The sequence below is a fragment of the Manis pentadactyla genome, chromosome 11, assembly GCF_030020395.1.
Source record: "Manis pentadactyla isolate mManPen7 chromosome 11, mManPen7.hap1, whole genome shotgun sequence".
Taxonomy (NCBI): domain Eukaryota; kingdom Metazoa; phylum Chordata; class Mammalia; order Pholidota; family Manidae; genus Manis; species Manis pentadactyla.
The window spans coordinates 105,383,107-105,410,918 of NC_080029.1; the positions used below are offsets into that span (position 1 = coordinate 105,383,107).

The 27,812-nt window shown below is 34.1% G+C and overlaps 1 protein-coding gene across 8 annotated transcripts in view; it reads right to left on the reverse strand.

Moving 5' to 3' along the window:
- Positions 1–27,812, reverse strand: part of ZNF280D (zinc finger protein 280D) — a 298,762-nt gene that overhangs the window by 69,341 nt on the left and 201,609 nt on the right. For all 8 annotated transcript variants that reach the window (XM_057488838.1, XM_057488837.1, XM_036929705.2 and 5 more), the window contains 5 exons: positions 16,866–16,983; positions 13,720–13,890; positions 13,442–13,551; positions 3,575–3,798; positions 357–514 (listed from right to left, as the gene is read on the reverse strand). In XM_057488838.1, coding sequence (XP_057344821.1) covers positions 357–514; positions 3,575–3,798; positions 13,442–13,551; positions 13,720–13,890; positions 16,866–16,983 — 781 coding nt within the window. The remainder of the gene's footprint in view (positions 1–356; positions 515–3,574; positions 3,799–13,441; positions 13,552–13,719; positions 13,891–16,865; positions 16,984–27,812) is intronic.

Sequence of the window (27,812 nt, forward strand, 5' to 3'; positions counted from 1 at the left end):
AACTGGAATCTGAACCCAAGCTGTCTAGCCTCCAAAATCTGTGATTCTGAACTACCATTGTAGTTACTTTTATTATTCAAGTTTAAATGAAGGGCGATTTCATATTTGAAAACTGTGATCTAAGGCTTCTAATACAGTCTCCCACATAAGTTATTTGCCTTAATGAATTATTTACAAGAGGGACTTCAATTTTAGTTACTTAGAAGTTTTTATAACTTAAAACTTACCTTTTTTAATTTTGATCTCAAATTCCAAAGTTTTTTTCCTATTTTCCTAATAGGCTTCTTAAGGTTTTCTTAGTGTTTATATTGTCAAAACCAATAATATCCAATACTTAAAATGAAATTGTAACTTACTAGAGAACTCATGGGGTGTGTGTGTGCTTTCAATGTGACACTGCAGTTGAAATGGTGTGGGAAACTGACGATAGCAGTGCTGGCAGGTGGTGTGGTTTTCCCAACTCTCACTGCTCTGCTTCTCAAGTTCCAAATGGTGTTTCATGTGGTTCATAAACCTATAAACAATTGTCAACAGGTGCAAAAATTCAGATTTAAAACAAAAATCTCACAAAAAAGTATCTGAATATAAATCCTAAAAATATAGATGTATTAGTCAAAATAAAATCTCAAAAACCCTAAGGTCCTCTAGAAAAGTATGCACTTTCATCACTTTAAATGGCTAAACACATATTTTCACCTTTGTTTTAAAATAATTCACTGGTGTAATTTATCTGAAATATCACTAATTTGCTCTTAATCATTTCAGATTAAAGTTTTTTTAAAGTATAAAACAGCAGGCTTCTTTTCCTTAGAATTTTTAAATAAAATGCTGAAAGGAAGGAAACCCTACCACCAAAAGCAGCTACAGGGTCATGAGAGAAATCTTCTAAGGCCATGAAGTTATACAATAGATCCCAAATGTTTAAAAGACAAATTACTGGTATTTTTACTTTATGTTTTGGTTTCTAAAGGCATGTAATACCAATTTTAATGCCTATAATTACAAGAACCTCTTGTTTTATTTAATGATACCGGTTTACTGTTAACACAGACTGTTCATTTTAACTTGCAGGCTATGCCTTTTCTAGGCAAGGTCCATTTTTCAGTTTTACATTCTGCTATTTCAGCTTCCCTAAAATGCTTCTTATGAGCAGGAACTATGACCTACAACAGCAGAGAGTGCAACATAAATGAGAATAGCTTACTGAAGCTTTTTGCTGATTTTGAAAGTAAAGTTATTCTATCAAAATAACTTTTAGGCTAGGTTAACTATTAACAATTTATTCACTTAGAGTCCCTAAAGGAAACAATCCCCAAACTCCTAAAGGAAACAATCCTGAAACTAAGTGATAATGTCATCAATCTGGATAGCAATCATCATGAAGGTTATAACTTTTATCTCTTTTTCACACCTTTGAGATATTTATTCTTGTTAGGACAGCCTATGTATGGCATTCTTGAAATATCTTCTTGTCCTCCTTTGGTTTTAACACGAGCTCTACAAACACCTATTAAAAGTCTTAGTCTTGGCAAAATATTTATATAAAGAGAAAAGGTAATGAGCCATTAAGCTTTCAGCTCAAAATTTTATGTGATTAAAGTATATATATATAAAATAATCTCTTAACTAGCAAGCTTTCTCTCAATTATTATATGAGCCCCCATCAGGAGCTCATACTACTTAAACCAACAGATGGAAATGTGGGGAAGAGAGAAAGCAAATTTCCTGAAGGATGTTCATAAAATAAAATCTAACTGGTTTTGGTGACACTCAATGTAGGAAAAAAAAAAATACCATATCACATATGTTGAGTGGGCTGAGAATAAAAATCTATCACCTTCCTATCATTCTCTACAATGATCAATTCCCAGTTTTCACTGTTAAGGTAAGACATTATTTAGCATATATAACTTTGTTGGCTATGAAATGTTTATCACTAAGGTTACATTTACTAAACAATCAGTATTTCAAAAATGCTCAATTCCTGGATGTTATCAAATGTTGTTTGCTTAAAATTTCTAAACATCCTAATACTCCAGAACTATATGACTAGTCTCTGTAAAAACAAAAGTAATTTTCTTATTTTCACGTTTAATATTAAATGGGCTAATGTTAAAGGAAAAGCCAACAACTACTGCCGAAATAACTTCTAATATTATATACATAATATTTGAGCAAGGAACTAATCAATGAACTATATTTCTTTGCACTTTACTGTACTTACTAATATGATTTTTCTGGCATATCTTACTGTTAAAATGGTAAGAAAATGGAAGTAGGTGACAGAGTTCACTTGTAACACTGTTCAGTGTTATATCACAAAGTACAGTATCCTTTCCATTAAACTACTGGGACCATTAGCTACTGATGGCTATTAAAGTTTGATGAAAGGAGATAAAGAAATGTGAAAACTCATATGAAATAACATGTGAAATTTTGAAAACTATAAAGCATTACTATCAATAAAGCATTAATAATTGTTATAGGAGTATATTACTGTGTATTTCAGGGTTTTCTCTATAAAGCTTATTTTTGGATCCAAGAACTCACAGGAAAAAAAAATAAATGCAGAGTCCAGATGTAACCTACAGGTGCCTAAGAAAGCTAGTTACAAATAATAGTTATCAAGGGTAAACATAAAAAGATACATATATACAGAAGATATACACACACACACCCGTCACCTAAGGGAAGTACACTAATGCCTGCACTTTACTTTGAAATGAAAAAAGAAACAGTGTGAAACAAAAATGAATAGGTATATAACAGAGCAAGTATAGTAAAATGTTAATGGTAGAACCAAGATGATAAGTATTCAAGTGTCCACTGTAAAATTTTTAAAACTTTGTTGACTGTTTGAAAATTTTTATAGTAAAATGGTTGAAAAACAATCTTACCTAATATAAATATCCAGCTATAGAACCAAGGAAAAATGTTGTATCTTGTTACTAAGTCATTTACAGGATAACAGCAAGGCCATCTAACTCAAAGATTATAAAGTAGTAGTTCTTAATATTTAAAGCATATGCATAAAATCTTCAAAGTTTCACTGGAAATTACATCTCTAATTTTAAAGGGGTTAATTTTTAAAATCAAAACACATTTTTTTAGAACTGTACTTCTCTAAAGAAGATAGCTTTTCCTTCAAGGTACATGTTCTATAAATTAAAATTATAATTGAAAGATATCAGCATTAAATAAGATTAGAAAGCAGTAGTTCTTGTGAAGTGAAGAAAAACAAAATTAAAAGGCAGCTAAAAATGAAAATTATCTTATGAAAATTCCCAGATCACTGACAGTACAGGGAAAAGCAGTTAATTTTGCTTTATTTGAAATAAAGTTTGTCCTTTCTTTTATTATCTTAAAAGAACTACAACTAAGTGGATCCAGGAGGGAGCTAACTGTAAAATACAGGAAAGGACAAAAGCTTTTCAACAAGAGAATCTGACTTTGTTTTTAGTAGAAAATGGCAAAATTGCTTATCTAGAATGGCACAGATAAATTTAAAATAAAGATACATTTGTATCTGTAACATTCCAAATTTCAAAATAAATGAAAATAAGTATTTACATACCTAATATTATTTTTAAGAATTTTCAAGCAACTGAAGCATTTAAAGGTTGTATGAGTCTTCTGTTCTTCCTTGACATCTCCTCCATGTTTTCCATAATAAAAGTCATTAACTAACATGATTAATTTTCCTTTCTCTGAATCAGTAGTCTTATTTTTATTTGCTGTACTTGAAAATTCTGTTTTGGCCAGTCCAAAAAAGTTATTTATCAAGTCTGGACAACAGTACTGGAAGAGAAAAAAATAGAAGACTTATTTATCCCTTAAAAAAATTAGATACCAAAAAACTATTCTGTGTTTATAACTAAGGCCAGACCATGTAAAACTATGCTTGTTAATATATCTGGAAAAATATTCACCGAAAGTGTGTGATGTATATATATTCTAAAGAATTCAAACAATATACATCTATTATCTTAATAAACAAAACAAAAATTAAAAAAGAATAAAAATTTAAGACTAGGACCTAGTTGATCTAGTAATTTATTCCTTGCAATTTACCTTTTCAGATGTAAATATTTAATAATAATTTAGGTACTAAATTAACTAAACTGAAAAGCATTCATTTCATATGCATGTGAATACAGGGTATAGAAAGGAAATGTACTTTCATATGCTATAATGGATATGTTCAATTATAAAGTGATATACTAAATTTCGTAGTATCTGGTTGGAACTGGACACTGAGGACAACAGCTAACCTGCCATTCCCCAGACTCAAGGTGCTAGAAAATGTACGGGGTAAAAAGAAAGAATTATCAGTTACATTTTGAAAACTTTAACAGTTACATCTCGAAATCTAGAATGCTTGAATATTTGAAGGGGAAATTTAGTTCTTCATGAGAAAATCGAGATGTCACAAACAGTTTCAAATGTGGAATACTTTCATACACAGGCTTTTTTTTCCCCCCAACTTGTTCATTTATTGTACATAATCTTTAGTGGTAGAATTTCTTTAGGGCAATTTTTCTCAAAGGCAATCCACAGAAGAATCGTGTCAGAAAAACCAGAAATGATTGTCAAAATCCTGATTTCTTGGGCCCACTTTGGATCATAAACCACAGTGTCCAAAAGTAGGGTCCAGAAATCTTTGCTTTTTAACAAGCCATCCAGGTAAATATTTTACAACATAAACCAGCTGACTTAAACTCTTTCCAAATGTATTATTTAGTAAGTTAGGAGCAATATAATAAAGTCTGAAAATCTAAATACAACTATATTCCATTTCTAAGATAACATCTACTTCCTCTCCTGGCACACTGAAATGTTAGATCATTGTTGAAACTTTGTGTGTCACATGGGAAGCTAGGTCTTTGATTCAAGCAGACCTGTAACATTTCCTTCAGTTGCACTTATTTTGTTCACTTGTCAGTTTTGAAACCTATAAAGGAAAAACACATTTCTCCCGAAAAAAATCTAAAATGGATCCAAAAGAGAGGGGAAAATACTGAATAAAATGGACCCACAAAAAAGTGACATAATTTGCCTTTACAAGTTAAGGAGTAAGGTTTCACCTGTAAGCTAAATTAGGATCAATATATTATGTCTCTAGTACTATATGAATCTCTGTAGTCTATCAGAATCTGCATTTACAGGTGAAGCTACAAAAAAAAGAAGAAAATGAGAAAGATTTTGCTATATATGTTTCTAGATCCTTCTTGAGGCATATATAAATATTTAAGAGCTCAAACTTAGGAAAGTCAGACTGTTTCTAAGTATTTTCACAAGGCTAACTTATAAAAATGCTGGTCTTGGATAAACGGATAAATAAACAAAAGGATGGCTCAGAGTAAATTCACCCACACTATTAGAAAACAACTCAAAATACGTCTTACTACAAATGATGTGTATTGGTAGTATTATTTTGATAGACAAAATGCCTCACTTTATCTGCAGTTTTATTATAGGGATGATCTCAAACAACAATGGGAAAAAATTATAATGCATAAAATGATGTAATATACAAAAGTCTCCCTAATTAGAAACATGGATAGTCTACTATAATGAAACATTAAATCTGGCTCTCAGATTCTGAGTCATATTTGAGACGATTCTTTTCTAAAACCTACAAAATAACCTAAGTAATCTACAGTACAATTCGTTGCAAGGTTACATTTTTCAGAATTGTCTCATATGGTACATATGTAAAAATTAAAGATAACCTAAATACTCAAAAATTATGATGTGCATAGCAGATGACCAATTGCTTGCTGTTCTTCCATTTTCTTTTTTAAAGAAAAGATAGGATCAGATTTTAAAAACAAACATACAAATCTCTTGAATAATGATTCAGATTCCCATAGAATAGTTGTATAATAAACCACTAACAACCAAAATGGACAAGACGGTGTACTGAAGTAGGTTGGGGATTTAGTAATTGAGAGGAAAGCAAAGAATTGTACAGAAAATACACAGAAGACAAGAAGGCAACTTAAGAAATGAGAACTAGGCTTAGACTTAAAGTTTTATAGAAGGACAAAGAAAGTTATGGATGGCATGGCTGAGTCTGATCCAAGATCAAGATCATGTCACTGTAAAATTATCAATATTCCAAAATAAAGAATCCTTTAGACAGTAAGGCAAAATTATCAAATTGCTTATAAATGGCAAAATAGTTCGGGTTTATTGCTGACTTCTCAATTCTGTAAAACAGGTGCCCCACCAACAACATCCTCCAAGTGGGATCCAATTTACTTCAATCTGGCCAAACTGACTTTCAAGAATGGATAATGGTCAAACTGTTTTGAACATGAAAGAATTCAAAGAATGCGGTTCCCAGACCCTTCTCAAAGAAATTACTGGAAGATAAACTTCAGCCAAACAAGAGATAAACAAGGAAACCATGACAAAAAGACTAGTGGGGAACACTGAGTATATTTACTGTGGAAAAGGATTAAAACAAATGTGTATATAAGGTTAAAAAACTGAATTCAAATGTTACTGCCCTGACAACAGAAAATGATACAAACAACAAATAAAAACTAGGAGGAGTAAAAAGACAGTGACTATGAGGCCAAGAAAATTCATAGACTGCTTCAGATATGCTAGCAACACATCAGAATATCATTTAGAGCTACTAAATAAAGAAGTATAGGTATGAGCACTTTTAACAGTACAAAAGTAAACACTGAGAAAGATAACACTGATTAAAATCAGGCAGGAATGGTGAAGGTAAAGATAGGTGGGTTAAGAACAGGGAATTTAATACTACTGCAATCAGAAATGAACAAAGGTGTACAGGACTACTGGAATTATATTAACATGAAAATTATAAGAATAAACAGGAAAATGAAAATACAACTTCCCTAAAAATCCAAGCTACATACATACAAAGCAACCACAGTGAAGCTTAAAGAAAAAAAAAAAAGCTGGAAAACCTAGAAGAAATGGACAACTTCCTAGAAAAATACAACCTTCTAAGACTGACCAAGGAAGAAACAGAAAATCTAAACAGACCAATTATCAGCAACGAAATTGAATCGGTTATCAAAAAACTACCCAAGAACAAAACCCCCAGGCCAGAAGGATTCACTGCTGAACTTTATCAGACATAGAGAGAAGACATAATACCCTTTCTCCTTAAAGTTTTCCAAAAAATAGAAGACGAGGGTATACCTCCAAACTCATTCTATGAAGGCAGCATGAACACAGATACAAAAATATTCAACAAAATATTAGCAAATGGAATTCAAAAATACATCAACAGGATCTTACATCATGATAAAGTGGGATTCATCTCAGGGAAGCAAGAATGGTACAACATTTGAAAATCCATCAACATCATCCACCACATCAACAAATAGAAGGACAAAAACAACATGATCATCTGCACAGATGCTGAAAAAGCATTCGACAAAATTTAACATCCACTCATGATAAAAACTCTTAACAAAATGTGTATAGAGGGCAAGTACCTCAATATAATAAAGGCCATATATGACAAACCCACAGCTAACACCATACTTAACAGCGAGAAGCTGAAAGCTTTTCCTTTAAGATCAGGAACAAGACAGGATGTCCACTTTCCTCACTGTTATTCAACATAGTACTGGAGGTCCTAGCCACAGCAATCAGACAACACAAAGAAATAAAAGGCATCCAGACTGGTAAAGAAGAAGTCAAACTGTCACTATTTGCAGATGACATGATATTGTAATAAAAAACCCTAAAGACTCCACTCCAAAACTACTAGAACTAATATCTGAATTCAGCAAAGTTGCAGGATATAAAATTAATACACAGAAATCTGTTGCTTTCCTATACACTAATGATGAACTAGCAGAAAGAGAAATCAAGAAAACAATTCCATTCACAATTTCATCAAAAACAATAAAATTTCTTGGAATAAACCTAACCAAGCAAGTGAAATACCTATATACCCTGAAAACTACAAGACATTCTTAAGAGAAATTCAAGAGGACACTAACAAATGGAAACTCATTCCATGCTCTTGGCTACAAAGAATTAATATTGTCTAAATGGCCATCCTGCCTAAAGCAATCTACAGATTCAATGCAATGCCTATCAAAATACCAACAGCATTCTTCAAGGAACTGGAACAAATAGTTTTAAAATTCATATGGAACCAAAAAGACCCTGAATAGCCCAAGCAATCCTGACAAAGAAGAACAAAGCAGGAGGGATCTCGCTTCCCAAATTCAACCTCTACTACAAAGCCACAGTAATTAAAACAATTTGGTACTGGCACAAGAACAGAGTCACAGACCAGTGGAACAGAATAGAGAGTCCAGATATTAACCCAAACATATATTGTCAATTAATATGCAATAAAGGAGCCATGGACATACAATGGGGAAATGACAGCCTCTTCAACAGCTGGTGTTGGCAAAAATGGACAGCTACATGTAAGAGAATGAAACTGGATCATTGTCTAACCCCATAAACAAAAGCAAATTCGATATGGACCAAAGACCTGAATGTAAGTCATGAAACCATAAAACTCTTAGGAAAAAACATAGGCAAAAATCTGTTGGACATAAACATGAGCGATTTCTTCATGAACCTATCTCCCTGGGCAAGGGAAGCAAAAGCAAAAATGAACAAGTGGGACTATATCAAGCTGAAAAGCCTCTGACAGCAAAGGACACCATCAATAGAACAAAAAGGTATCCTACAGTATTGGAGAATATATTCATAAATGACAGATCTGATAAAGGCTTGACATCCAAAATATATAAAGAGCTCATGCACCTAGCAAACAAAAAGCAAATAATCCAATCAAAAAATGGACAGAGGAGCTGAATAGACAGTTCTCCAAAGAAGAAATTCAGATGGCCAACAGACACATGAAAAGATGCTCCACATCACTAGTTATCAGAGAAATGCAAATTAAAACCACAATGAGATATCACCTCACACCAGTAAGGATGGCTACCATCCAAAAGACAAACAAAAACAAATGTTGGCAAGGTTGTGGAGAAAGGGGAACCCTCCTACACTACTGCTGGGAATGTAAATTAGTTCAACCACTGTGGAAAGCAGTATGGAGGTTCCTCAAAACGCTCTAAATAGAAATACCATTTGACCCAGGAATTCCACTTTTAGGATTTTACCGTAAGAATGCAGCAGCCCAGTTTGAAAAAGACATATGCACCCCTATGTTTACTGCAGCACTATTTACAATAGCCAAGAAATGGAAGCAACCTAAGTGCCCATCAGTAGATGAATGGATAAAGAAGATGTGGTACATATATACAATCGAATATTATTCAGCCATAAGAGGAAAACAAATCCTACCATTTGCAACAACATGGATGGAGCTAGAGGGTATTATGCTCAGTGAAATAAGCCAGGTGGAAAGACAAATACCAAATGATTTCACTCATATGTGGAGTATAAGAACAATGAAAAACTGAAGGAACAAAACAGCAGCAGAATCACAGAACCCAAAAATGGGCTAACAGTTACCAAAGGGAAAGGAACTGGAGAGAATGGGAGGGAAGGGAGGGATAAGGGTGGGGAAAAAGAAAGGGGGTATTACGATTAGCATGTATAATGTTTGGGGGGGGCATGAGGAGGGCTGTGCAACACAGAGAAGACAAGTAATGATTCTACAGCATCTTACTACACTGATGGACAGTGATTGTAATGGGATTTGTGGGGGGGACTTGGTGAAGGGGGGACCCTAGTAAACATAATGTTCTTTATGTAATTGTAGATTAATGATAACAAAATAAAAAAATAAATAAAAAATAAATGGGCAGAGGATCTGAACAGACAGTTCTCCAAGAAATTCAGATGGCCAAAAGACACATGAAAAGATGCTCCACATCGCTAGTCATCAGAGAAATGCAAATTAAAACCACAATGAGAAATCACCTCACACCAGTAAGGATTGCCACTATCCAAAAGGCAAACAACAACAAATGTTGGCGAGGACGTGGGGAAAGGAACCCTCCTACACTGCTGGTGGGAATGTAAATTAGTTCAACCATGGTGGAAAGCAGTATGGAGATTCCTCAAAAAACTCAAAATAGAGATACCATTTGACCCAGGAATTCCACTCGTAGGAATTTACCCTGAAAATGCAACAGCCCAGTTTCAAGAAGACATTTGGACCCCTATGTTTATCGCAGCACTATTTACAATAGCCAAGAAATGGAAGCAACCTAAATGTCCATCAATAGATGAATGGATAAAGAAGATGTGATACAACGGAATATTATTCAACCATAAGAAGAAAACAAATCCTACCATTTGCAACAACATGGATGGAGCTAGAGGGTATTATGCTCAGTGAAATAAGCCAGGCAGTAAAAGACAAGTATCAAATGATTTCACTCATCTGTGGAGTATAAGAACAAAGAAAAAAACTGAAGGAACAAAATGGCAGCAGACTCACAGAACCCAAGAATGGACAAACAGTTACCAAAGTGAAAGGGACTGGGGAGGATGGGTGGGAAGGGAGGAATAAGGGGGAAAAAAGGGGGGCATTACTATTAGCAGACCTAATGTGGCGGGGTTGGGGGGGTGCAGGGGGGAGGGTTGTACAACACAGAGAAGACAAGTAGTGATTCTATAGCATCTTACTGCGCTGATGGACAGTGACTGTAATGAGGTATGTTGGGGGGGACTTGGTGATGGGGGGAGTCTAGTAAACATATTGTTCCTCATGTAACTAGATTAATGATTCAAAAAAAAAAAAGAAAGAGAACCAAGACAAAGAAATCTATCATATCAATGAATACAAAGAAGTTTAACTCAATATTAAAACAAGACATTTTCACAAAGGACAAAACAACCCTGCTAAAAAAAGCAAGAGGCATCCTTAAAGTGATTCAGAAGGAATGAAAATAAAAGACAAAAAGTATAGGCAAATCGAAACCTATTTGAAGTAGGATGTTTTGATAAAAATGAACTTTCATTCACACCTACAATGATTGAAATAGTAGGAAAAATATTTGTAAGCAAGTCAGAAAACTTCTTACAACTAAGAAAACAAAGGCTGTAGGCCTAAAAGCCATTAAACATTAAGACAAAAAAGGACATTTTATAGAAATGCTAAAGGATACATTCACAATATAGTTTTAAGAATTAGATTAATCTATGTCATACACAACAGCAACAATCTTAAAACAGAATTGTGATATATCAAAGAAAATAGTGGCAATGAAAGATGTGGATTGAGATGTGTTTCTCAATTCATGACAGATCAAGTACACAAAAAATAAGAGAAGATAAGGGAATATAAATAATGTCATTAATAAGCTAGCTCTGGTTGATAAACATCAAATTCCATACACTAAAAAAGAAATAATATACCTATTTTCAAGTTTCCATGTAACATTAAATAACCCATATGCTTTTCAAAAAGGAAAAAAATGTATTTGTAAGAACTTGGGACTTTCATCACTGAAGAGCTGAATGCAAATTATGCCAATAAACTGGGTGTAAAAACAATAAGAAAAATGTCTACCTCAATGTTCTAAGGATTAAATGAAATAATGTATTTAAAGTTTAATAGTTTGGCACATGTCTCAGATATCTGACTTATATTTTAGATAGTCTTCCTTGAACGAAAACATTATTCTGGTACAGTCATCTAACTTATCTATAACAGCAAAAAAATCATTTACAAATAATCTAAAAATCATATTTTTTTCTAAATGGAAATCATTATTATAATACTAAAACTTTAACTGATATGTAAAATGTATAAACTAGAATAGAATGTAAAGATTCTACATGGTTTTAAACTTCCCTGTCCTAGAACTGGTGACTATTCTGTCAGTTTTCTTATGATGTAAACACATATAAGCTACTTATATTATACTCAACTTAGTTTAATTACGTCTTAGAGATCTTCCCATATCATTATCTATCACAGAGAGTCTGTCCTTTTAAAAAATACTGCATAGTGTTTGATTACGTAAATACTGTACCAAGTTTTGGCTGTTTCTTTTAGAAGTGATCACAAACAATACTGTATCTTGAAAGTAAAACTACATTTTGGAAAATGTTTGCCAGTTTCATCACTAAGGAAGTACATATAATATGCTATAACTGGTATGTAAAATGGGAAAGAAATAAGAGTATTATTTGTGTTTACCTATAGGGAGAAAGAAAATCGGGGGAGATACCAAAAAAAACTATTAAAAATTACTTTCTTTGAGAATCAGACTGAGAACCAGGTAAGTAAGAGAGGGAGAGGTAGTAAGATTTTTCACTTGTATGCCTTTGTAAACTTTTAAAATTTGAATCGTATGACTGTATTGTCTACTCAAATAATTAGCGTTAACTACAGAATTTAGCTCTTTTTTTCTCTCCATCCAAAATGCCAAACATAAAATACATCAAGTATCTCCTCAAAACATTACATAGATAAAAAACCTGAAAGCACTTGTATAGGTTAATTCTCACATAACACAAAGTAGTTCTCAGGGACTACTCTCTGGGAGCTGACAGCTGAAAATGATAGACCAGTAATAGTTTCGTACATGAATAAAGAGATTGTATTTGAAATCTGAAAAAAGTTCCCTTATTCTTTTCTACCTTTTTTGGTAAAGTGTTGAATTTCAATAAAAATTTGTCAATCTCTGCAATAGTGAGCAAGAATCTTTCCTTAGTTAGTTCTTTGCCATTGCACCCTTCTCCATCCTTTTCTTCATATAATCTACACTGCCTTTTTTCTTATCTCTTACCCACTTCCTGACATTTATATTGGGCATGTAAGGAGAATATAGGCTATTTCTACAGAGACATAACAGGATACTGTAATACCTACTAAAATGTTTTAAGTAAAATTGTTACCTAAGTCTCATATTTTATGTGTACTTTGAAAATTTCTTAAAACCTAATTTCAAGACTTTCCTGTTCCAATAAAAACTTAATTTATTAACATAACAAAACTATTCTGAACTGAGTTAAAACAATTATTTCATGAAATGTTCCATGATTTGGAATTTGTGTCTGAGTGATGAAAGTTAAATATAAGTCAGATTTTCACTGTGTAATGAGACATGCACATATTAGCACAGACACAAAAATAAGAGCAGAAGGAGCTGTTAAGTTATATGAAATATTAAACAAGTAATGAAATGTCTGTTTTTAAAGAAGTTTGAAGTATGGCATACATCTAGTAAATAAAATATTCTGATTAATGCATATGAGAATACAATAAGCTACAATGTATATGAATTTAATTTTTAAAGTTTGATGATCCAGAATAAATGTTTAAATCTTATATGAAGATAATTGTTATGAACATAAATTCTTACCTAAATTATTTGGAAATACTAATATAAAAGATTTCTTATCTAAATACTTGGACAAATCATTATTTACTGTAAATCAATCAATATTTTCAGAGATTTGCAAACCTTTTTAAAATTAAATTTTGAAAAAGTTTTACCTTCATGTGATTTTTCAAAGGATCCAAAAGATTAAAATGAATATTGCACTTTGGACAAGCTCTTGGAAAAGGAGTTCCATTTTTAGATTGATTCGATGAGGTATTTGTACCTAAAATAAATTCAAAAAATGTATGATTCAAAATTCATCACTTTTTACCACTGATCATTAATTAGAGGTTAAAATTTTTTAATCACTAATAGTTTGAAAACTTACTACAATTTCTGTAATTATGTATAACTCCTATATTTCTTTTTATGGTCCACATTTCATATTTACCTTTTGATGGCACAGTCTGGGGAGATGTCACTGAAAGAGTTTTAACTGAAGGAAAGACAGCTGAGGAGTTCGTCTCAGAAACACCATCACTGGGCTTAGGCTTTTTTGGATTAGCACTGTTTACATCAGAAGTAGAAGGACGTTTTGATAAAAATGAACTTTCATTCACACCTACAAGGATTTAAATAGTAGGAAAAATATTTGTAAGCAAGCCAGAATATTTCTTACAACTACGCAAAAAATATGGTGGAGCTAAATTAAAGGTAATATAATTATCTTATAGAAATGACAATAAAAATTGATGTCATTAAAAGTCAGGGAATGTAAAAAAATGACACAAACATCTATTATGGACTATATATATTCAAGTAATTCATAAAATAATCTTTCTGTGCAAGAAAATACTAAATAAGGTTTCAAATAAAGGAATAAATAGCAATCACGAAAGAAGCCAGATCAAAATATCCCAAGCAATAAAAAAAAAAAAAAAAAAAAAAAAAAACACAGAGAATAGTCCGAACTAAGTTGCTAGAAATAAATTATCTCTAGATGGTTAACTGCCTAAGCATTTGTAAAAAAAAATATTTATTCCAAAAATTTAGAGAGATGCTTTAGAAGCTTTTTATTTAACAACTTACAATGTCTTACAGAAAGTTAGTTCTTTTTCCACACCTAACAAAGCGGTGGTTTACTCTTGGCTTTGGTTATAGTATCCATTTAATCCCTACTTACAAACTGCAACAACTACCTTGAATGACAATTTCTCATTCACTCATATGAAAGGGCTCATAATGAAGGAATTAGTACAATGGTTTTCAAATTACCTTTCCCTGAGCCTAACAGGCTTGACTTAGGGAATATACTGGACATGTCTGACAGAGAACTCTAGTTTTGCATTTTATTAGGCTTTTGCATAAAGTAGTTTGTATAGGACTTTCATTCCTAAAAGTAATTTTTGTTTGAAAACCATTACCTTAAATTAAAGCTAAAGGATTTTAGTCTTATTCAGAGCATTAGCAAGAGAAATGGGGATATTTAGGCTATTCCCAGGCCAGGCAAAAATCCTTTTTGAAAATACACGACTGTACTTGGCATTAAGCATTCTAAAACTGCACATCATATTTTAATGCTCCCAAATTGTACACTAAAAGTAGAAGTGGTAAATATATTAGGAATATTCCAGGCTTTTAAGTCAGACAGGATAAGTTCAAATCCAGGCTCCATCAATGACTAGCTATGTATTCTTGGCTTACTTAAATAATTTCTCTGAGCCTTAGTTTCCTCTTTTGTAAAGTAAGAGTTATAATACCTTATTTTATAGAGCTGTATTAAGATCAAATGAGACAGTGCATCTAAAGCACCCAATACAATATTTAGCACAGAGAAAGCATCCAAAAAGAAATGACAGCCATTATCAATACTGAACAAATACTTAATATCTTAAGCTATTTTGAAGAGCACCCAACACAACATCTGGAACACAGAAAGCATTCAATAATAAATGACATTACTAATGAAATATCTTATACCTTAACTTACTTTAGAGGAACAAAATTATTCTAACATATTCATTCACCTATCATATTTAAAAAAGGGGAAACATGCCAAAAAAAGCATTACATTAGTTGACTCCTTTGTTTCGTCTTTTGAAATCACATAAAAATGACTTTTGCCCCCATCTTCAAAGCACAAGACTACTGATGACTATCTACAGGTACATGGGAAAGATTTTATGTGATCACAGTATCATTCTTGTGAGGTGCTTGGATTACTTGAAAAGCCTATGAAATGCTACTGTTTTATATTAACCATCTGATTCTATAATATATAGCAAGCTGGACATTAAAAATAGATTGTTTTACTCTAAGGACTTTTTAACTTAAAAAATAAAATAACCTTGCATTTAAAGAGTTTTAAATTCTAACCCTTTCACTAATTTCTGCTGTCTTTGTTTCCTACACTCAACAGCTCTATCTCTGCCAGCAAAAAAACTATTTAATAAGAAAAATAAAAATTCTATTTTAATAATATGAAAAAACTGAAGTGTAAAGACTTGTTAAAGACTACAAAAATGTTAAGAATAGAAGTTCAAATCTACTTCCAAATCATCCTACTTACTGTTCAGGCTGAAGTTTTTCTGTAGTAGGAAACCTGGAGAGTAGGAGTCATTGTCCTTACTACCAAGAAGTTTCAAGAATTCAGACTTTTTCTATTAAAAAGGTCCACTTGTTTTGTAAAACCAGACTTATTTATTTTGGTTCTTAACCATTTTACTAACTAGATTTTTACAAGTATATAAGTGACACCCCAAAAAGTGAATGTCAACTAAATATTATCTAACTGGAAAAACATTTTAGGCACTAATATTACTATTAAAAAATTGAGGAAGGGTTTGGGAAATTCTCCACACTGATTTGTGAGTAAATAATATAAAAATTCCCCAAAATCTTGTGTATCTCTATCTAGTCAAATATTTGAAATATACCAAAACTGCTAATATACAAAGCATAACTGCCTTGATTACAGGGAATTTACAATTAGGTAGAAGTCTTTCATAGAATACAAATTTATTTCAGGTTAATGAAAAACTTTGTTATAGTATACAGTCAAAGAATTTTAACTCTTTTTCAATAGGGAAATATCACTACTTTAATGGGCCTTACTGAGCACTGACTATACAAATTTATTGCAGCCACTTTATAATAGCATTCTATAATCATACTTAATGATATCTAAATCATTTATTGAATAGAAAGACACTAACCCTAATTAAGAAATCAACTATAAACATACTTTTTCACACTAGTAGCCAAAGAAATGAATCAATACTTCTCTTAACAGAGTATTTAGGGTATCAGAGTACTTCTGTAATTTACAGAAATTTAGATTTTTTCAACCCATGTTTAGTGCCAAATGAGAACAAGCTCAAAGTAGATAAGCCTACTTAATTAACAAGAAATAAATAGTCTATTATTAAATAAGATTTTATTTAAAATCTACCCAAGCCAGGCATTCAAGAACTATCAATATCAGTCCACCTTACATGAAAAACTTAATAAGGCCATATATTTGAAAACAGAAAGTTAATTCCATATGCATATTCATTGTTTATTTTTATAATGTCTTTAAAAAGTACTAAAACCAACCTGCTATAGAAAGTGTTGATCCTCCTTGGTAATGGGATAATCCTGTATCCTGGGTCAAGTCAAACAGTAACTCTGAAGAATTATTAGATACAACTCGTGATGAGTTTGTTATATAATCCTGTTAGAATATTTCAAAGGAAGAATATTGCATTTATTCAACATAGTTATAATTGTTTCATAAACTTTTATAAAGGTAAATTTAACTGTTTGCCAGTATTATAAGGATAACCTTTGAAAACCCAGCTACTAATAAGCTGTAAGACACAAAGGTAATTATTGCTATCTGCCAAAATTATGATCTACTAAAACTGAAAGCAAGCTGTTACAGCTGACTTATTCCTGACTGGCCAATTAAAATGGGGAGGGGAGGAGGGCAAATACTAGTCTGTTTTTTTCAAGATAAAAGACACAGAAATCCATTTTAAATCAGAAAGATTGATACCTTTTATAGGGCTAATAAAAAATGCAGTATTCCCATGAAGAAGCAAATAACAGAACTTTGCAAAATCCTTGGGTAAGAGCAAGGAAAAAAACAGGAAAACATACTGACACAACTACAAATTTAAAAGCTTCTGTACCTCTATAAATCCCACAGACAAAATATCAGGGCAAACAAATTGAAATCAATCTGCAGTACTGTGCATCAAGGTAGGGATAAATACATGTCACTGAGTTCTGGAATCACCTTTACTGGAAAAATTTATAAGTCAAGGGTCAGGAAGAGTTCTTCCCACCATGCCACAGAAAGTTATACAGGGCCAGACAATCTTACAAGGCAAATATGAAAGCCCCCTGGTCAGCAGGGTGAACAAATAAAAAAGTCAGGCAGACAAGGTTTAGAATAGAAGCTGTTAATAGGAATTGGTCTGGGCTGGCTGCTCAGCTCCCGAAGCCTTAGGGCTGAAGGGAAATTTCAGCCCTTCCATAAGGAGAAAAGATGGTCCCATCTAGGTGGAAAATCTCAAGAAGAAATGAGTGGAAAGTGAGATGAATCAAAATGTGGTTAAGTTTAAGGTAGGACAAATTTATATGTCAGCATACATGTATGTTTAGGTACAAATAATTATGAAGTGTGGTCAATTTAAATGTATCTAGTACTATTATATATTAAAAATATGGATACACACACAAAAGATATTCATATGCTAATTATAAGACCATCATTGTGGAGAGTAAGCTCTCACAGTGTCTTTTGGACCATTCTATATGTCATAATACATAACAAGCACAAGTTTAAGATTAACAATCAAAAGGAAAAAAGCACTTTAAGAGAAAAATAGCCAAAGGACATAAAATGAGACATTTCAAAAGCAAAATACAAATGACCAATACATACAAATAACTTTTTCCCAACTTAAAAGTCAAAGAAATGTAAATAAAGACAATGGCAATTTTTAGCTACAGAATTGTCATTGTTTTAAAGATAATTTTATCTATTACAAAATAACTGGCTTCTCCTCTTAAAAGTACCAATGACACAAAAGAAAAAGAATGAGGAGTTAGAAAAATATGAGGAGACTAAGAAGCAATAACTAACTGTAAGGTGTTAGTTAGTTATTATTAACTAACTCCCAGGATCCTGGGAATGAAAAATGACATTAATGGAAAAACTGGTAAAATTTAAATAGGGTCCACAATTTAGTTAATGTTAATTACCTGATTATGATAAGATGTGAACATTAGAGGAACCTGGGTCAGGAGTATATAGGAACTCTTTGGATTATTTTTCTTAGGAGTCTAGAATTAGTTTGAAATAGAGTAAAAATTTTAAATTAAAAAGTAATGCTAACATTCACTATAGGCAAAGTAGAGGTTAACTTTTTTTTTTTTTTTGATATACACTCTTATGAAGGTTTCACATGAAAAACAATGTGGATACTACATTCACCCATATTGTCAAGTCCCCTCCATATTTTGGTACAACTTTTCTGCATGAAAATTTTGGCAATAGCTATCAAAGGCTTTATATAAGCTCACATCCTTTGGTCCAACTACTCTACTTTAAAAATCTAGGATAAGGAAATGAAATATTTAATAGGGGATTCTTTTTAATAGCAAAAAAATTAAAATATACTTGTCCAACAATGGAAGAATACTTAAACTAAATGACAGACTATCATGTAATCACTAATACCATGTTTTTGAGAAATAACCAATGAAATAATCCCAGAAGAATGTTCAGTGAAAAGAAAAAAATACATATCTGAATATACAATATGGTCCTGATTCATACACTCTATTCTGTGTCTAATAGAAGAAAAAAAAATAAAAACACAGTATGTACTCTTCTCTTTGAAAACTTTTCCCTGAAACTACATATTATTTTAAAATAGAAATATAAAGGTTTACTTTGTTTTGTATTTATTGAGGGATAATTAAGTTTTAACAATTTTGGTTTGCTAATAACTTTCCTATGGGCATAGGTTTAAATTATGGAACCAAAATGGGGAGTCAAAAGTTACAAACCTTAAAATAAGTAAGTCATGAGGATGTAATATACAGCATGGAAACTATAGTTACAATACTGCATTGCATACTTGAAAGTTGCTCAGAGTAGATCTGAAAATTTCTCTCAAGAAAAAAATTCTGTACTTATGTATAATGATGGACATTAAATAGGCTTAAGGGGTGATTATTTTGCAGTATATACAAATACTGAATCATTATGTTGTATACCTGAAACAATTATGCCTCAATAAAAATAACTTTAAAAAACTGAAAAGACATCTGTCTCAGAGAGGATTAAAGATGGCGGCATGGGAGGTGAGACAGAGGCTTCCTCCTAAAACCACATATAATATGAAAATATAATTACTACAACTAATCCTGAAAGAGCAACAAGAAAGAGGATTGTGCCAGACTGCATACACCTGGAGAAAAGAGCAGACCTCACCAAACAGGGTAAGGTACCAAAGCTGTGGCCTGGTGGGTGGGACCCAAGCCCTTCCCCCATCCCAGCTCACAGGCAGGAGGAAGACAAACAGAGCAGGGAGGGAGTGGAGGCCTGGGACTGCTGAATACCTAACTCCGGAGATCTGCTCTGGGAGCACAAACCTACACTTCACGGTGCTTGAGTGCTACTCCCATGATTAGGGGGTTGGAAAGCTAAAACAGGCAGAATTCCTGGAGAGACTGAGATTCCAGCTGCTTGTGGAATGCAGGATCCATATCCGGCTGCTCTGGGACAAAAGAAAGGCGGAGCAGTCTGAGACACTTCCTAACAAGGAAGCCCTTAGCAAGAGAGCTGCTAAAGGGGCAAGGATTGCACAAAGCTTACTGCTCAGTAGAAAGGACAGGCAGACAAAATTGTCCGGGTGCACTCTGCCCAGCAGGATGGGAACTTTCACAATCTTCAGGTGCTCCAGCTCCCTGGCTGGCTACAGACCTCCAAGTACCTCCTCCATGATACACAGCCTACTGTGCCTTTCTCCCAGACAGCCCCAACTGGCTCGCAAACTGGCAAACTTTACCCTGGTGTTAGGCCAGCCAGAGGGAAGATCTGTCTACAGCAACTACAAACGCAAAGCATAGAGGCTTATACCTGTGTGCTCGGCCCACTGGTTCAGGCAGTGGAGACAGGCACAGCAGCCGGGAAGCAGGAAAAAGCTCTTTCCTCCCGGCAGGCACCAATACCACTCCCCTGCAACCCCCAACATTGCTTCAGGGGCTGAGCAGCTCTAGAGAGTAGAGCTTCTGGACACTAGAGGGCACCATATTTGAACCTGAAACATCAAAGGAACCTGGTTCAAAGTAAAATTATTAAAACAACTCCTGAGAAAGATTTAAATGACATTGACCTCATAAATCTTCCTGAAAGGGAGTTCAATATAAAAATCATTAACATGCTCATGGAAGTACAGAAAGATATTCAAGAACTCAGGAATGAATTCCGGATGGAGATTCAACTGTTGAAGAGCACAATGGAGGGTATTAAAAGCGGATTAGATAGGGTGGAGGAGACTATAAATGAAATAAAAGCTATAGAAGAGGAATATAAAGAAACTGAGGCACAGAGGGAAAAAAGGATCTCTAAGAATGAAAGAATATTGAGAGAACTGTGACCAATGCGAACGGAACAATATTCACATTACAGGGGTACCAGAAGAAGAAGAGAGAGAAAAACAGATACAAAGTGTCTTTGTGGAGATAATTGCTGAAAACGTCCCCAGTCTGGGAAAGGAGATAGTTTCTCAGGCCATGGAGGTGCACAGGTCTCCCAACACTAGGGAGCCAAGGCAGACAAGACCAAGACATACGGTAATTAAAATGGCAAAGATCAAGGATAAGGACAGACTATTAAAAGCAGCCAGAGAGAAATAAAATCACATACAAAGGAAAGTCCATCAGGCTAACATCAGACTTCTCAGCAGAAACCTTACAGACCAGAAGGGAGTGGCATGATGTAATTTAATGCCATGAAGCAGAAGGGCCTGGAACCAAGATTACTTTATCCGGCAAGACTATCATTTAAATTTGAAGGAGGGATTAAACAATTTCCAGACAAGCAAAAGCTGAATTTACCTCCCACAAACCATCTCTACAGTGTATTTTGGAGGGACTGCTAGAGATGGAAGTGTTCCTAAGGTTTAATAGCTGTCACCAGAGGTAATAAAACCATAGTAAAGAAAGTAGAACAGCTAATTACTAAGCAAATGCAAAATTAAATTCACTATCCTCAATCGAGGGATAGATAATCAAGGGAATACAGAATATGATACCTAATATATAAAGAATGGAGGAGGAAGAAAGAGGAGAAAAAAAAAAAGAAACTTTAGATTGTGTTTGTAATAGCATATTAAGTGAGCTAAGTTAGACTCTTAGATAGTAAGGAAGTTAACCTTGAACCTTTGGTAACCATGAATCTAAAGCCTTCAATGGTACTAAGTAAACACCTATCGATAATCACCCTAAATGTAAATGGACTGAATGCACCAATCAAAAGACACAGAGTCACCGAATGGATAAAAAAACAAGACCCATCTATATGCTGCCCACAAGAGACTAACTTTTAAACCCAAAGACATACACAGACTAACAGTAAAGGGATGGAAAAGATATTTCATGCAACAAATAGAAAAAAACAGGAGTTGCAGTACTTGTATCAGACAAAATAGACTTCAAAACAAAGAAAGTCACAAGAGACAAAGAAGGACATTACATAATGATAAAGGGGTCAATTCAACAAGAAGATATAACCATTATAAATATCTATGCTCTCAACACAGGAGCACCTACATATGTGAAACAAATACTAACTAAATTAAAAGGGGAAATAGAATGCAATGTATTCATTCTTGGAGACTTCAACACTCCACTCATTTTGAAGGGCAGATCGAACAGACAGAAAATAAGTAAGGAGACAGAGGCACTGAACAACACATTAGAACAGATGGACCTAACAGACATCTACAGAACTCTACACCCAAAAGCAGCAGAATACACATTCTTCTCAAATGCACATGGAACATATACTGTTCAAGAAGAGATCATATACTAGGCCACAAAAAGAGCCTTGGGAAATTCAAAAAGATTGAAATTGTACCTACCAGCTTTTCGGACAACTAAGGTATGAAACTAGAAATAAATTATGCAAAGAAAATGAAAAATCCCACAAACACATGGAGGCTTCACAACATGCTCCTAAGTAACCAATGGATCAATGACAAAATAAAAACAGAGGTCAAGCAATATATGGAGACAAATAACAACAATAATTCAACAACACAAAATCTGTGGAATGCAGCGAAGGCCACACTAAGAGGAAAATATTCTGCCTACCTCAGGAAAGAAGAACAATTCCATATGAATAGTCTAAACTCACAATTAATGAAATCAGAAAAAAAAAGATTAAATGAGGCCCAAAGTCAGTAGAAGGAGGGACATAATAAAGATTAGAGCAGAAATAAATAAAATCGAGAAGAATAAAACAATTCAAAGAATCAATGAAAGCAAGAGCTGGTTCTTTGAGAAAATAAACAAAATAGATAAACCCCTAGCCAGACTTATCAAGAAAAAAGTGTCTACTCCCATAAACAGAATCAGAAATGAGAAAAGAAGAAAATCACTACAGACAGCAGAAAAATACAAAGAATTATTAGAGAATACTATGAAAAATTATATGCTAACAAACAGGGTCACCTAGAAGAAATGGACAACTTTCTAGAAAAATACAACCTTCCAAGGCTGACCCAGAAAGAAACAGAAAATCTGAAAAGACCAATTACCAGCAATTAAATTGAACTGGTAATCAAAAAACTACCTAAGAACAAAACTCCTGGTCCAGATGGCTTCACCACTGAATTTTATCAAATATTTAGTGAAGACCTAATACACATCCTCCTTAAAAGTTTTCCAAAGAGAAGAAGAGGGAATACTTCCAAACTCATTCTATCCAGCATCACTCTAATACCAAAACCAGGCAAAGACACCACAAAAAAAGAAAATTACAGACCAATATCCCTGATGAACATAGATGCAAAAATACTCAACAAAATATTAGCAAATAGAATTCAAAAATACAACAAAAAGATCATCCATCATGATCAAGTAGGATTTATTCCAGGGATGCAAGGATGGTACAACATTCGAAAATCCATCAACATCATCCACCACAGCAACAAAAAAGGAGGACAAAAACCACATGATCATCTCCATAGATGCTGAAAAAGCATTTGACAAAATTCAACATCCATTCATGATAAAAACTCTCAACAAAATGGGTATAGAGGGCAAGTACCTCAACATAATAAAAGCCATATACGACAAACCCACAGCCAACATTATACTTAACAGCGAGAAGCTGAAAGCTTTTCCTTTAAGATAGGGAACAAGACAACGATGCCCACTCTCCCCACTTCTATTCAACATAGTACTGGAGGTCCTAAGCACAGCAATCAGACAACACAAAGAAATAAAAGGCATCCAGATTGGCAAGGAAGAAGTTAAACTGTCCCTGTTTGTAGATGACATGATATTGTACATAAAAAACCCTTAAGAATCCACTCCAAAACTACTAGATCTAATATCTGAATTCAGCAAAGTTGCAGGATACAAAATTAATATGCAGAAATCTGTGGCATTCCTATACACTAACAATGAACTAGCAGAGAGAGAAATCAGGAAAACAATTCCATTCACAGTTGCATCAAAAAGAATAAAATACCTAGGAATAAACCTAACCAAGGAAGTGAAAGACCTATACTCGGAAAACTACAAGACACTCATGAGACAAATTAAAGAAGATACCAATAAATGGAAAAACATCCCATGCTCATGGATAGGAAGAATTAATATTGTCAAAATGGCCAACCTGCCTAAAGCAATCTACAGATTCAATGCAATCCCCATCAAAATACCAACAGTATTCTTCAACGAACTAGAGAAAATCATTCTAAAATTCATATGGAAGCACAAAAGACCCCGAATAGCTAAAGAAATCCTGAGAAGGAAGAATAAAGCTGGGGGGATTATGCTCCCCAACTTTGAGCTCTACTACAAAGCCAGAGTAGTCAAGACAATTTGGTACTGGCACAAGAACAGACCCATAGACCAATGGAAAAGACTAGAGAGCCCTGGTATAAACCCAACCATATATGGTCAATTAATATATGATAAAGAAGCCATGGACATACAATGGGGAACTGACAGCCTCTTCAACATCTGGTGTTGGCAAAACTGGACAGCTATAGGCAAGAGAATGAAACTGGATTACTGTGTAACTGTTTAACCCCATACACAAAAGTAAACTCGAAATGGATCAAAGACCTGAATGTACGTCATGAAACCATAAGACTCTTAGAAGACAACACAGGGAAAAATCTACTGAATATAAGCATTAGCAACTTCTTCCTGAACACATCTCCACGAGAAAGGGAAACAAAAGTAAAAATGAACTCATGGGACTACATCAAACTAAAAGGTGTCTGTACGGCAAAGGACACCATCAACAGAACAAAAGGCACCCGACAGTATGGGAGAATATATTTGTAAATGACATATCTGACAAGGGGTTAACATCCAAAATACATAAAGAACTTACATGCCTCAACACCCAAAAGGCAAATAACCAAATGAAAAAAATGGGCAGAGGCTCAACAAACAAAAAACAAATAACCCAATTAAAAAATGGGCAGAGGAACTGAACAGACAGTTCTCCAAAAAAGAAATACAGATGGCCAACAGACACATGAAAAGATGCTCCACATCGCTAATTATCAGAGAAATGCAAATTAAAACTACAATGAGGTATCACCTCACACCAGTAAGGATGGCTGCCATCCAAAAGACAAACAACAACAAATGTTGGCAAGGCTGTGGAGAAAGGGGAACCCTCCTACACTGCTGGTGGGAATGTAAGTTAGTTCAACCATTGTGGAAAGCAGTATGGAGGTACATCAAAATGCTCAAAACAGACCTATCATTTGACCCAGGAATTGCACTCCTAGGAATTTACCCTAAGAATGCAGCAATCAAGTATGAGAAAGATCAGTGCACCCCTATGTTTATCGCAGCACTATTTACAATAGCCAAGAATTGGAAGCAACCTAAATGTCCATCGATAGATGAACGGATAAAGAAGATGTGGTACATATACACAATGGAATACTACTCAGCCATAAGAAAAGGGCAAATCCAACCATTTGCAGCAACACGGATGGAGCTGGAGGGTATTATGCTCAGTGAAACAAGCCAAGCGGAGAAAGAGAAATACCAAATGATTTCACTTATCTGTGGAATATAAGAACAAAGGAAAAACTGAAGAAACAAAACAGCAGCAGAATCAGAGAACTCAAGAACGGACTAACAGGTACCAAAGGGAAAGGGACTGGGGAGGATGGGTGGATAGGGAGGGATAAGTGGGGGGGAGAAGTAGGGGGGTATTAAGATTAGCATGCATGGGGGGATAGGAGAAAGGGGAGGGCTGTACAACACAGAGAAGGCAAGTAGTGATTCTACAACATTTTGCTATGCTGATGGACAGTGACTGTAAAGGGGTTTATAGGGGGTACCTGGTATAGGGGAGAGCCTAGTAAACATAATATTCATCAAGTAAGTGTAGATTAGTGATACCAAAAAAAAAAAAAAAAAAAAAGGGCAGTTCCTGTGTGGTAACCTCCAATGAGTTCTACACAAAAGTATAAAGAGCATATAAAAGTGTAGGCAAAGGGTCTGTTTGTGTTTATACAGAGGATCAAAGCCTAATTGGGCTACCCCGAAAATGAACTAAGATACGATATGAAAAAGAACTTCCAACATCAGCACTCTCTGGAAGACTCATGCCAGAAGATGATCATCAAGAAACCCCAACAAAGATCCACGCACTGCTACAGCTGTAGATGCACCCATCCCACCAGTTCCTGGACTTGCCATGGGAATGAGGAAGGAGATATCTAAGCTGGCCTGTGCATACAGTAAAACAACAAATTTGACTGGATCTATACTGTTGGAACTCAATCAAGAATTAGGAGAAGTGCAAATTGTAGCGCTCCAAAATCTTACAACTACTGACTATTTACTGTTAAAAGAACATAAGGGATGTGAACATTCCCCAGGAATGGGTTGTTTTAATTTGTCTGATTTCTCTCAGACTGTTCAAGTTCAGTTGGACAATATCCATCATATCATAGGTAAGTTTTCACAAATGCCTAAGGTGCCTAACTGATTTTCTTGGTTTCACTGGAGATGGCTGGTAATTACAGGTATGCTTTGGTTATGTAACTATACTCCTATTATGTTAATGTGTGTGCGCAATTTAAGTAGTAGCTTAAAACCTATACATGCTGAAGTTACTCTACAAGAAGATATGTCAAAGAAATAATCAATCTTCCCATGTTTTCTTCCATCTGCTACTTCTATAGCTTTTCTTCTTCCTTCCTAATTACAACCCTTAAATAGAATTCGTGCCTCATATCAAATTTACCGAGTATCATAATTCTTCCAAGTGGTAAAGATACCTCAAGACAAATGCTGGGCATAGAAGCTACAGGGCATAAATATGCAAAGAAGTAAAAAGCTAACCATTTCAAACAATAAGGCTTCTCTCTCACTTACCAACTTTACATTTCCCTGTATGGCCCCAGAAGATGACTGGTTAGCCAGAGACGGGTAAGATTCCTCAAGGGAAGAACAACCTAAGACAGGCACAGTCGCAGGGGGGTCATCAGGTGAGAAATTGGGGATCAACAGAGGTGAGGCTTAGAACCTCACTCCCTCTGTTCTGAGAGAAATCTTCTGCATACGTGGATGTTTTATTGCCCTTGTCTAGCTTGGATGAACACATAGTCTACAGGCACACACCTGATCATCTACATTTGCTCTCTTACAACACTAAACTATGTTTTCTACCTTTATCTTGTATCTACCTGCCACTTCAGCATTTTATTAAAAATAATAAAGAGAGAAATGTGGTATCCACATATAAATCAAGTATAAAAACCAAATGCATATTCATATTTGAACTGACTGTTTATAGTTCATAATGCATGAGCAAAACCGAAAGTTTCTGTGATGACTGCCCTTGTACTGTTCACTATGTAACTTATTCATTATGTAAGAATTTGTTCTCCATGTAAGAACTTGTTTGTTATGCCTCAGAAGATTGGAGACTGATGAAAATTAGGCTTGGGGTGGATTAATGATTGTGCATTGAGCATTGACTCCCCTATACAGAATTTTATTGTTGTTAACAACCATTTGATCAATAAATATGAGAGATGCCCTCACAAAAAAAAAAAAAAAAAAAGTATACACTTCCAATGGTAAAATAATAAGTAACCAGGATGTAATGAATATAGTCAAGATATTGTAACAGCTTGGTATGGTGATAGCTGGTACCTAGAATTGTCATGTATATGAATGTTGAATCACTATGTTGTACACCTGAAACTAATGTAATGTACTGTGTGTCAACTACCCTTCAATAAAAAATAATTATCTAAAAAAAAAAAA